Source organism: Chelonoidis abingdonii, chromosome 6 (genome assembly GCF_003597395.2).
Source record: "Chelonoidis abingdonii isolate Lonesome George chromosome 6, CheloAbing_2.0, whole genome shotgun sequence".
NCBI lineage: Eukaryota > Metazoa > Chordata > Testudines > Testudinidae > Chelonoidis > Chelonoidis abingdonii.
In genome coordinates, this window is record NC_133774.1 from 21,539,846 (window position 1) to 21,551,889 (window position 12,044).

Genomic DNA, 12,044 nt, shown 5'->3' on the forward strand with positions numbered 1-12,044 from the left:
TAATTATGGGTACTATAAATATTTTATTAATTTGCCCATTAGAAATTAACATTTAACTACCGTTCAAAAGTTATTTATATATTTTTCTAAGGCAACAGATAAAGACAGCTTTCTGCAGAAACGGTTGCACTTTTGTGACTGTTTGAAAGTCAGTGAAAAGCTCTTAAAAAACCCTGAGTCCCTTTTCAAAGTTTTGTCCAATAGTACTAAAAAGGAGCAGCGCTCACTAGCCCTCTTTGCTTCCCTGGTGAAACTGCAGAGCTGTGGAAAACCAAAGATCACAGTAATTATGCAGCTAAATAACTAATCACACCGCTGTGCATGTCCTTATGTGTGAAGGTTTTACACACACATCTTTGGATTTAAATACACGGAGATGTAGATATAGATAAATGTCAGCAAACGGTGTGTATATAGATATAAAATGTTAACAAAATGCTAACATTTAAAATCGAAACAACTTTTTAAATGTTTAACATCAGTTGTTTAAAAAAAATCCACTTTCCTGCTAATGAATAACCGGGAAAATTGTCCAAATGGAAGTCATTTGTTGATGCTGTAAGCATTCAATACACAAACATTTAAGTACTTTCCTGTTAAACTTCTATTGGCGTGGGTCGGTTGAATTTCCCTGGTCAAAAACCTGTGCGCTTCCAGTTTAAATGAAACATTTAAAGAGGCAATAAATTAAAAACGACGCCAGAATTTAGTGTCTAAGGCCAACTTTAGAAACATTTCCGCTTTCAGAGAGTTAAATTTGTCTTTTTTACAATCAACTGCAACTTTTGCCTTTCTTTAGAAAGGACAACAAAAAGATTTCACGCATAACTTGCCCCGAACAAAGAGACCTCACGCCAGTTTTTTCTGTTGTAGGCTGACAATGGGCGTGGGGGGAGGACCTAATTTTATACACACTTGAGGGCTAGTTCTGAAAACTAACTCGAGCTTTAGGAATGAATATAAACTACAGATATATAGTTATGTAGCTGAAGCGCTTTAGGATCGACAGAGGAAAGCACAGTATAATAGCTAGGTTTTATTATATGTAAAGTGTATATAGCTAGACTAAGTATATCTGTAAAGTATAATAAAATATATATAGCTAGATAAATGTATATTAAAGTATGATAAAGTATATCTAGCTATATACAAAGTATATCTTGATATAAAGTATATTTACAGTTATACCAATATGTCTATTTACAGATATAGATGTATGTAACATGAAAACAGATTTGACCATTTGATCATTTTTTTTAATTAGGCGATTGACAATGTCTCCCTCAAACTCACAACAATTATCCTTAACCACAGAAAGAGGATACTGTTTAAATTGCTGTAAGCTGACTCCATGAGCTGCAGTTTGCATATGCACAAACAGAACGGATGGCAATTCATAACCTTTTCTTTTTTTATATATATTTTCTTTTCTAAATAAAATACTAAGCTGCTTTAATATTGAGCAAATTTTTTTCTTTTTCTTTTTTTTCCTTTCTCCTGTTAGGAATTTTCCTCCCTAATATTTCTCAGAGATCCAAACAGAGTGAACTTTCTCTGGTTCTGTCAAAAAGGTGCCATTTTCATCTGCCTTACCCCCCAAAAAAATAAATGGATGCAGCCTTAAAAAACCACAAAGATGATTATCGGGGTCCTCGATAAGATTAGCATAAAGCACAAGTACAACATTTCTCAAAGTTATCGTCTCTGCGTTACTGATTAAAATGGAGGAGGCGGAGGCTGCAGCTGGCTGGCACTGAAAAAAAGCGTAACACTGGTGTACTTGGCAGAAGCGAACTCAGCACCAACGAAGATCCAAACAATTCCCGCTGCCCTGCACCCCGCTGCCTTCAGCTCAGAGCCCGGCTCACAGCCCTTGCGGAATAAGGCAGAAGAAGCGGGTCTAGCTGGTGCTGGGTCCGCAAATAGCCTCCTATTCAAAGCCAGCAAATCCTATTCCTAATTCAGTGCCTAACTGGAGTTTGGCATCATTTGCTCTTTTTCCTCTTTCTTTCTTGCGTTCCCCTCCCCCCGAACCCTGCAGCCCCTTCCATCTATCAAAGTTGTAGCGGGGGAAGTTCCCAAATCCGTGCGAAGGCCAGAGCTGTATCAGAGCGATGGTTGTTGCGCTCTGGTTACTTCCAGATCCAACCTGGAGCTAAGAGAACTCATTGTCTGGTGGTCCAATACTTTCCCGGCTTGCAATTACAGTCCAACCCCGACGTGATGAGTCCTGGCGAAGTAACAGCATAGCAAGCACCCAATTGGATTAAAAACTGCACTTTTAGCCAAAATCGAAAAACTTCTCGCGTTTGGTTAACGAGGGAGGCGATCCTGCACATTTCAGCCATTCCTCGCCTCCCAGCAGTTACCCAGGGAAACAATTCTTGTTCGTGATCTAAATGGGTTTTTTTGTCTCTCTGTTGGTCACATATTTTTTCACTCAAAGGCTGGCTTTATGTACTTTTCCTCTCCTCTTACACCTATTGACTGGTTAGATAGAATCCGGCTCCATGTGTCAGAAGATACACAGATCTACTTTGGAGATTATGTCTGTCTCTGTGTATGTTTACGCCTCCATACATATTCATATAAGTATACACACTCTTCAGCACAGTCCTCTTACTGAAATAGAATTTAGTGGTTAAAATGCAGCTCTCCAGTTTTAGGTAGTATAATGATTCTTCTGCCTCTCCTAAAAATTCCCCTACAATATTGAAATTGAATTTGTTGTCAGATTAATACAAACGCTTGAGGCCTTTCTGGAAAACCATTATCATTCACTGGCTAGAAAAATTGCTCTCATTCCTTTCAAACCCAACAGCACAAACTTTCTATCTAATTCTCCTTAGCAGAATCAGAAAGGAAGAGGATTGACTTACCCCTGAATGGATGATTACGCTGGGGAAGGGGAACTTTTTGGAAGATGTTTGTTTGATAGCCGTACAGACAGATGCAATTCATTGGCGAAGCTGATTGCCAGTAACGCTATAGATTAGCATGGGGTCTGCAGCACACAGATTCTGATCAATACCCCTGCACTCACATGCCAGATGGTTTTGGTAAGGACAAAAATAAAGTAGTTCAAATCAACTCACTATTATTGTGTCTTTTTGTGCTTTTCTAATAACCCTAGTTGAAGAATAAATGCTTTTTCCGGTCTTTCTACAGGCAAAGAATTGCAGGCATGTTTGAATACTCTGAAAATGGCTCAAATAGTCTCTAAAATAGACGTGTGTGTTATCAGAAAGATAAGTAAGGACATATGTGAGTTGTGAGATTTGTTTATTTCTGTAAATATATATATGTATATATATTGTTTATTTTACATTAATAATATATATTTGCCAAGCTTTAATTGCTGATATATTTAATCTAGTTGAAAGTATTTATATCTCATTAATTTGCCTGAGGTCTTGATTTAAGAACAAAATAGAGCATGAAACACCTTATCTTCAAAATATTTGTATGTCTACTTTTATCACACTGTTATGCACAGTGATTATACTCTCCAACCTATCTGTCATATTTAAAGTGGAATATTACCATGTGCTTTGCTATAACATTTTACAGGATAATGTGGCCAAATATTATTAACGAAGGGATTGTATTGACCATATATCACACTTTCTGCATTGTTTACCGGAATATTGAAAAATCATTCAACAGGGGAAAAAAAACTCAATGGAATCAAAAGAGTAAAATATGGTCTCTTAAATTCTGCAATGTGCAGTTTTCAAAGCCCTTCTCGTGGCCTTTGGAGTTGTAGTTTTCATCTAATGATAGCATTAAAAAAACCCACAAAATAAGTTAACACTTTAAAAAACTGTGACTGCTATCAAAATTGCCACTGTATAAATGAACCTGAATGGGAAGACACAAATCAATATTTTACTAAAAGGGGAGGAGAGACTTCATTTAAAATTAGAACCTTAGTCTGTGGTTCATTCAGGCTGTGCGTCTCTCATGCAAATATTTGCTAAGGGTAAACCTCAAAATGTCCTGTTTCCATTAGAAACTAAACGTGAAACCTGTCGAAATCCTGCCCAGTTGATACACAAGGAAAGAAATAGGATTGCATGATTTCACAGAGAAACCCAGTATTGATCCGGAGGTGGGAGCATGCAACAACTCACCTTTAAACTCCATCACACGTGATCATTCTCAAGCCAGGAGTGCGGCTCAGTGTGCATCTTGATCAGGATAGAAAATAGGTTTATTTTAGTTTGCACAAACCCACCCCCACACCATAACACCACTCCCAGAAAAGGAAGAGAAATAATATGCTAATATATTGATGTAAGAGGCGCCTCTAATTTGTGCCAGTGTGAAGATAGCGGGTCTAGACCTTTGCATATGAAGCACAGATTACAAAAGGCATTACCAGCACCTGTACTTCAACTTACTAAATCGATCTGGTGCAAGAGGGAAGGAAGGGTCAGTTAAGAGAATACTTGCACTGACCAGAACTCTCTAAGGTTGACCCCGTAACATTACTGTATATTCATGTGAGGGGATGTTTTCTCCCTGTGCAGCTAGCAGGAGAAAGGGAAAGGTCAAGGGGGAGTCAGAAGTGTTTTCCAAATGAATCAAATCTTTGTCTAGCCACGATGGCACATACTGTATTTTTGGGCACTTTTCCTTCTTTTCTTATCAAGTTTTCTCTAACAGCTGGAAGTGGTTGGAAGGGGCTGCCTTAAGAAGACCCCCTGCTCTTCTTTTGACAGCTGATCAAAAGAAAATAGGTCACGCTTTTCAAACTTATGTCCATCCTGCCCTTAATTACTGTCTCTTTAAACAAAGGCAACATCTGCGCAACCTCAGCCTGTTCAAACCTCCAGAATAACATAGGGAGAGCAACCTGCTCCTCAAGAATCTGTTACTTTGAGGGGCAGGCAGGGGCTGTTGACTGCAATGCCCTTTCTCTTGGTGATTGTCTTTCTTCGCGGTTTACAGAGGACACAGATTCAAGGAATAGATATGCAGAGGGGCTTTTGAAGAGAGAAGGGAAAACTGAAAGACAGGCCCTGGTCATGCCTTCAGAATCCACTGATCCATTTCGGAACAGAATTAGGACTATGCAAAAAGTGTGTTACCTTCTGGAACGCAGAGATTTCAAAGCCATATGGCAGCGTGTGCTGCATAATGCCTGGCTTTTCTCGGGAGAAAAAGTGGTGCACAGCTTTTTAAAAAGTCAAATGAGCCTGGAGCAGGCTGTTCGGACTTGCTGCAGAACTGGGGGTGGGGGGCTGCAAAACTTTGTTACTACAGGTAATTAGAACACGTAGCTAGACTCTTTCGGGGCATTGTTGTTACTGAGTCCTTCGCTTTAGTTTAAAATATTCATCTCTAAAGTGTCCAGAGCTCCAGCTTTGTTTTACCGTCTGCAAGGATCCAGAGAGACAGAATAATGTAACAAACGAGCGATTTATGAGAATTAACTTGAGCAATTGCACAATTAAAACAATGCCTCTGTACTAAATTGGTGGGCGCTGTGCAAACGCACCCCCCCTCCCCGCCACCCCGACTCTGTGACGGGGTTAAAATACTGACCATCGGTTGGCAAGCACGGTGTAGAGACAGTTCTGGGAGGGGGAAGGTGGGTTGCGCTTATCACACTGTATTGCACCGTGACACTGAATTACCAGGCAGCGGCAAACGGTCGCTTACACGAGTATTTGTGTCAAGTCACAATTGTAGCATCTTACTTTTGACTTATTATTGAGAGCAAATTCTGCATCCCTGATGCGCAGCTGCTGTGGGGGGGCGCTTTCGCCTCGGAGACACAGCGCCTGCCTTTCCCCTGGACAAGGGGGGACGCTGCATCTTCCACTCTCTCGCTCTCTCCTTGACGTTTGATTCCGAGGGGGAGGGGGGGCAGGAGCTCTGAAATCTCAGGCAAGCTTTAGGCCTCCAGTCCCACCCATCCCCTTGCCCATTGGCGGGCTCTCCCCGACAAAGCCAGCGCTTAGCATTCCCTCACTGGCCTCTGGCTGGGCTGCCTGTCAGTCCCGGCCCAAGCCCTGCCCCGCCGGGCTAGCTAGCTTGTTTGAGCAGCAAACCCACTCTGGACAGCTCCAGCTACCTAAACAGAAGACGTAAGAGGAGGAAAGGGCTAGGACATGGCGAGGGAACGGCGCTGGCCCGGCTGATAGAGACTGGTGATTCCCCCCCTACACACACACACACACGCGCGCATACACGCACCCTCCCCCGCACACACACACACAAAACTGAGAGGCCTTATCCCCCCCGCCCCAGCTCCGAGCATCCCGCCAGCCCAGCACCCCCATGGACTGAATGAAGACTGCCTACACCGCCTATCGATGCCTCACCAAAGAGCTGGATGCCTGCGCCATGAACCCGGAGATGACAATGGACAGTCTGGGCAGTTTGCATGGGGCAGCCAGTCATGAGCAGGATCTGCTGGGCAGCCCCAGCCCGCATCACCCCAGCCGCAGCGCCGGATCGCTACGGGTCCATCCTCCTCCTTCGCACCAGGACTTGGCTTCTGCCTCTTCCCGCTCGGCCATGGTGTCCAGCATGGCTTCCCTGCTAGACGGGGCAGGGGATTACCGCCCGGAGCTGTCCATCCCCCTCCACCATGCCATGAGCATGCCCTGTGACTCCTCGCCTCCTGGCATGGGCATGAGCAGCACCTACACCACTCTGACTCCACTCCAGCCCCTGCCGCCCATCTCCACCGTCTCCGACAAGTTCCACCACCCGCATCACCATCCCCATGCCCACCACCACCATCACCACCACCACCACCAGCGCCTCTCCGGCAATGTCAGCGGGAGCTTCACCCTGATGAGAGACGAGAGGGGTCTGCCGGCCATGAACAACCTCTACAGACCCTACAAGGAGATGTCCGGCATGGGGCAGAGCCTGTCCCCTTTGGCTGGCACCCCACTGGGCAACGGATTGGGGTCCATCCACAACACCCAACAGAGCCTCCATAACTATGGGCCCCCCAGCCACGACAAGATGCTCAGCCCCAACTTCGATGCCCACACTGCCATGCTGGCCAGGGGTGAGCAGCACCTCTCCCGGGGGCTGACTACTCCCCCTGCGGCCATGATGTCCCACTTAACCGGTATGCACCATCCTGGACACCCTGGCCATGCGCAGCCTCACGGGCCCGTGTTGGCTTCCAGCCGGGAAAGGCCGCCCTCCTCCTCTGGATCTCAAGTTAACAACTCTGGGCAGTTAGAAGAGATCAACACCAAAGAAGTGGCCCAGAGGATCACTGCAGAGCTGAAGCGCTATAGCATCCCCCAGGCGATCTTTGCCCAGAGGGTGCTGTGCCGTTCTCAGGGGACCCTCTCAGACCTGCTAAGGAACCCTAAACCCTGGAGTAAGCTGAAATCTGGCAGGGAGACGTTCAGGAGAATGTGGAAATGGCTGCAGGAACCCGAGTTCCAGAGAATGTCAGCCTTAAGACTTGCAGGTGAGTTCTGGCACCAGTAGTGCTATGTGCACATGCAAATAGACAAGGTGTCCCAGCGAAAGAGCCACTGAAAAGTGTAATGTGATGCTGCGGGTACAGATTTTAGGCATAGCTTCGTGCTTGATGGATTCAAGAGGCTGGTTTTTTAAAGGAGCTTCACGATGAATTGATTGCCCTTGTCTTGATTTAACGTCTCCCTTTAATATTCTTAATTTGACTACTTCGAGCTACTGGGTGCTACCAGACTGGCTTGTGTGATGGCACTGCTAAGAGGACAATGGTTTGGGTGTTTTGTTTTCACCCTGCTCTGTAATCTTGACACATGATCTAGGCTAGAATAGTGCCGAGTTTTTAACATTTCCTATTGCACTTGGAAAATCCCTAATACATCCAGCAAAAGGCTCTTCAGTTTTGACCCACAATAAGGATGTATGGAAGGTACATTATTGTTTCTAGGATAGAGATGTTTTGTTTTGTTTATTTCTCTCGGAAAACTTACTTGGACATAACGAGAGGTCCCGGGATGATGTCTGATGTAGTTCATCAATTTTAGGAGACGAAAAAGCATCAGATCCTGGGAAATCTGTTATAAAGAATGGCGCATTTTGTGGGAGGCAGTTTTAGAATAGCTGTTCTCCTGGCTTTGGGTGCTTCAGTTTGATTTTTTCACCTTTAGCACCAGTATCTCTCGTTTCTGGTAGTGACAGCTGTCGCATCAACGCATTTATTAGACAAGTCACAAAATGTGTATTTCCTTTGCACTGCCGAGGTTCTGTGAATCATTTCAAAGTCTCCTAGATTCCTCAGTGAAAGGAAGCACATTAGGTGTGTGATAAATTACGTGCCGAGAAATTAAGCTATAGATTATTGCATCTAAAAGTATAAGGCTGCAATACCCTCTTTGCATACACGGGCGCTTATTTTTGTACAGAACACAGAGATGGATTTGAAGCCGAGGGAGAAGACAATCACACTTGGTATATTGTTCTAATGTGAGGTGAGCTGTTTTGTGCTCCCTCTGCTGTAATCAAAGAGAAGTACAGCCCTCTATTGTTCTAAGATTACAAGAAATCGTCCATTAAGGCTGCTATTTGAGGGGAGTGGGGAATAATAATACAGATGGTTGAAAAATAAATCGCTATCCGGAAAATGTACATGGGATTATGTACAGACGTTTCTTTCCTTGATATAGTGTGCAGTGGAGGAGCGAACCAATAGAGTATGCTTCAAAAATAGACTTGTTGAGATTGGAAAAACCTATATTCTGGGTTTTCACACAGTGAGGGAGAATGTTTGCCTAGATGAACATCTGCAGTCCTTTCAGCATTGCTTTGGCTCTGCATCTGGAAAGAAAGATATATAGGCAATAATTAACATATCTGCACTGATTAGAATTTGCTTCACTGTCCCATCACATTTTAACATGTAACATAAAATATTGACAACTTGTTTTTGACACATATGAGCCCTTTACCGCAAACTTGTTCCCATTATACATATATAAATAAAATAGTGTGTGTGGCTCATTTTTATAGTGTGACAGCTGCATGCTTACAAATGCATTTTAGAAAGGATTTCTACTCTGACAACTGCCTCGTTCACCTGTGGTTGGATTGATTCCAATCTGTAGCAATTAATTGTTTGGTATTATTGATTAGCGGAGGGTAAATAGGAAACAACCTTTCGGAAAGATGACTTTTTGCTTCAAAATCCACCCTCCATTTGTGCGCAGTGGGGGTGATTGTTGTTATTGTTTCCTGGTTGTGAATTTCTTTCTGGAGCTTCTGAGATGATTTCTTACTAACTATAATTATTGATTGTTGTTATTATTCGTCGTTGTAGTATTACACACTACATCATGGAAAGAAACGCAAAAGGTAGGGGGAGTTGTGTGCGTTATTGTTGTTAACAATGTCCCATTGAAACCTGCTGTGAGATTTGAAATCCTTTGTTTCTAGTTGTGTGTGTTTGTGTGTGTGTGTAGTTGGCACACTTTCTGACAATGTAGTTTGGAAACACTATACAATGAAAGGCAAGTCCCTCTCCCTTCCTCTTTTCTCATTCGGTCTTAGGGACAATTCATGTGTGAAGTCCTGAGTGAATAGATCTCTTTGGCCTATCTCAGTGGTCAGTGGGACTCTTGCAGTGTGTCTCTTTGGTAGTAGTGTAGCTGATATGGCAAGCTTTGTGTGAGCCACGATTTTTTCCCCAAGTGCAATGTACAAAACAGAGAAGTTGGGTCTCAATTCGGATTCATGCAGAGATACCGTTTGGAATTGGTCAGAGTTGCTAAAATTGCAGGATAAGGTATGATCGGTTCACTTGAAGTCCTGAATAAAGAAGAGAAGCATATAAAATATACTGCTCTTGAGAGCCGTTTAAATAGATGTATGCAGGTATCCGGTTTGTATCTAGTATCTAAGTAAGGTGAGATTTTGCCATTTATTGTGTGGTTTTATTAGCAACAACAAGTGTGTTAAGGGCTTACTTGTATATCATCGGTGAGTATATTTTGGTCAATAGATCACTCTCCTGTTGTAAAATATGCCGTAGCGGGCATTTGGGTAAGTAGGTATTATGTACTCAGTGTAGCTACAGGCACTGGGGGCTGGGGGAGAACAGAAGCCATCTCTCCATGCATTATTGATAGAAATCTCCGCACGCCCCACTAGAGATGCTGGCGTTACTTTCGTTTGGGTTAAACAGGCACAAACCGGGAGCCTGGGCTTTCGGGTCTAAATCCACACGGAGGGTCTTCGAGATTTCCAGGGGGAAGGAGGCGGCCCAAAGCCACCTGGGTACATTCATTTTTACGGCAGTGCTGTGGGCTTGGTAATTTTTTTCCTTCAATTCCAGTGGCCTCGTCTGGCTGAGGGAGGGGGAAGAGCACAGGAGTGGGAAGGTGATTTTGTTCTTGACTCCGTAGGCTATTAAAAATTCATGGTATCTTCTCTAACACACCAGGGCGAGATGGGCGGGGGGTGGGATATTTATTCCTTCGCCTTTTCAGCATTATGAATGTGATCCTGGAAAGAAACGGTCTTTGGCATCAAAGGGGAGAAGTAGAATCAATTCTGGGATCTTTTCGGAAGGAGGCTTTTGAGGAGCGGGATGCACATTTAATGTTACTAATCAAATTATGGTGCCTTCGAAGCGGAAGAGATCACGCGTTAATGGTTTTCACCTTTGTGATACAATCACTTACGCGCGCGCACACGAAATTGAACGATTTTCAATTAGGGAAACATCACTAGTGAAGGCAGAGGAGCTCGGCATACAATAATGAGGTGACGAATATGCCAGTTGCCTTATCTACATCGGGGAAGAAATTAAAACTAAGGCCAGTCATCTGCTATAGCTTTGGGGGGGGAAGGGGATGTAACTGTCGTGGCGCTAATTCTAACATGCGACTTTTCCTGCAGGGATCTGTGATAGCTCATTTAGGAAATTGTCATTTCGACTAACGTCCAGCGTGTCCCAGCCTCTGTCTCTCGACAAAGGAGTGCCGTTCGCATGGCGGCTGCACACCTCAGATCCCTGTAACTGGCGTTATTTTCTCGACGGTCCCTTCGACACCAAGACACTAAGTGGCGAGCTCCACATTCCAGACTCTATCCTGAGCCTGTGGAAGTCAATGGCATTTCTTTTTTTCAGAGTAGCAGCCCTGTTAGTCTGTATCCGCTAAAAGAACAGGAATACTTGTGGCACCTTAGAGACTAAACACATTTATTTCAGCTAGGATTTGTGCTGCATCCGGGACGGCAGGATTGGGCTCTAACTTTTCATATTGGAAGCCCTGTTCATTGATGCTAGCCGTACTCCTTCCAGCTAAACCCAGAGAGGGTAGAAACGATGTAAAGAGACGCATCTAATAGTTATTAATGATTATGGCTAAGAGTTCCTAATATTTTAACCCATTCCTGTAATTACATTAGACAGAGCGTTCATATTTCTCTGTAACTCTTTCAATGAGAGAATAGATATTTCTGAATATGTTTGTGTGTGGACACACAGAATCTCAGCCATAGCTGCACATATGGGAATAGACATATGCCTATGTGTGTAGCCACATCTTACACTATAATATCACATGGAATATTCTATTATAACCAATGCAAAACATAATTCTGTACCTACGGTGTCAAATCACTGTAGTCAGTATGCACCTTGCGCCCTATAGAAACATGTATTAACATTTGTACATAACACGGACATACTTTTGCTTGATGAGCCGATCAAATTAATAATTGAAGAGCTAGCTCACTATTGTCCTTGTCTTTTCGAGTCCCCTGTGAATCAATAACACCTTTCTAATATGCATTAGTGCTGGGTCCCTGAGAGCATTGAGGGTAGGAGAGAGAGAGAGAGAATACCACACGCGAAACAGCCTGGGGAACAGGATCCCATCAAGCGAGAAGGCTCCAACATTTATTTTTATTCCAGTCTTTCCAACCATGTGGTTATGTCACTTTTCTCAAACCAATGTGTATATGGAGGGAGATCGATGCTGATAATGTTTAGAAGATTAAAAGAGCATTAATGCTGGCAACAGTAACATAAACGTGTGGACCCAGTTTTCATTGATCTGGAACCT

The 12,044-nt window shown here is 43.5% G+C and overlaps 1 protein-coding gene across 1 annotated transcript in view; it reads left to right on the plus strand.

Moving 5' to 3' along the window:
* The first annotated feature begins 6,297 nt into the window (after window positions 1–6,297).
* ONECUT2 (one cut homeobox 2) overlaps window positions 6,298–12,044 on the plus strand; it is a 42,153-nt gene continuing 36,406 nt past the window's right edge. The window contains exon 1 of the mRNA XM_032802570.1: window positions 6,298–7,450. Within this exon, the coding sequence (XP_032658461.1) occupies window positions 6,298–7,450 (1,153 nt within the window). The remainder of the gene's footprint in view (window positions 7,451–12,044) is intronic.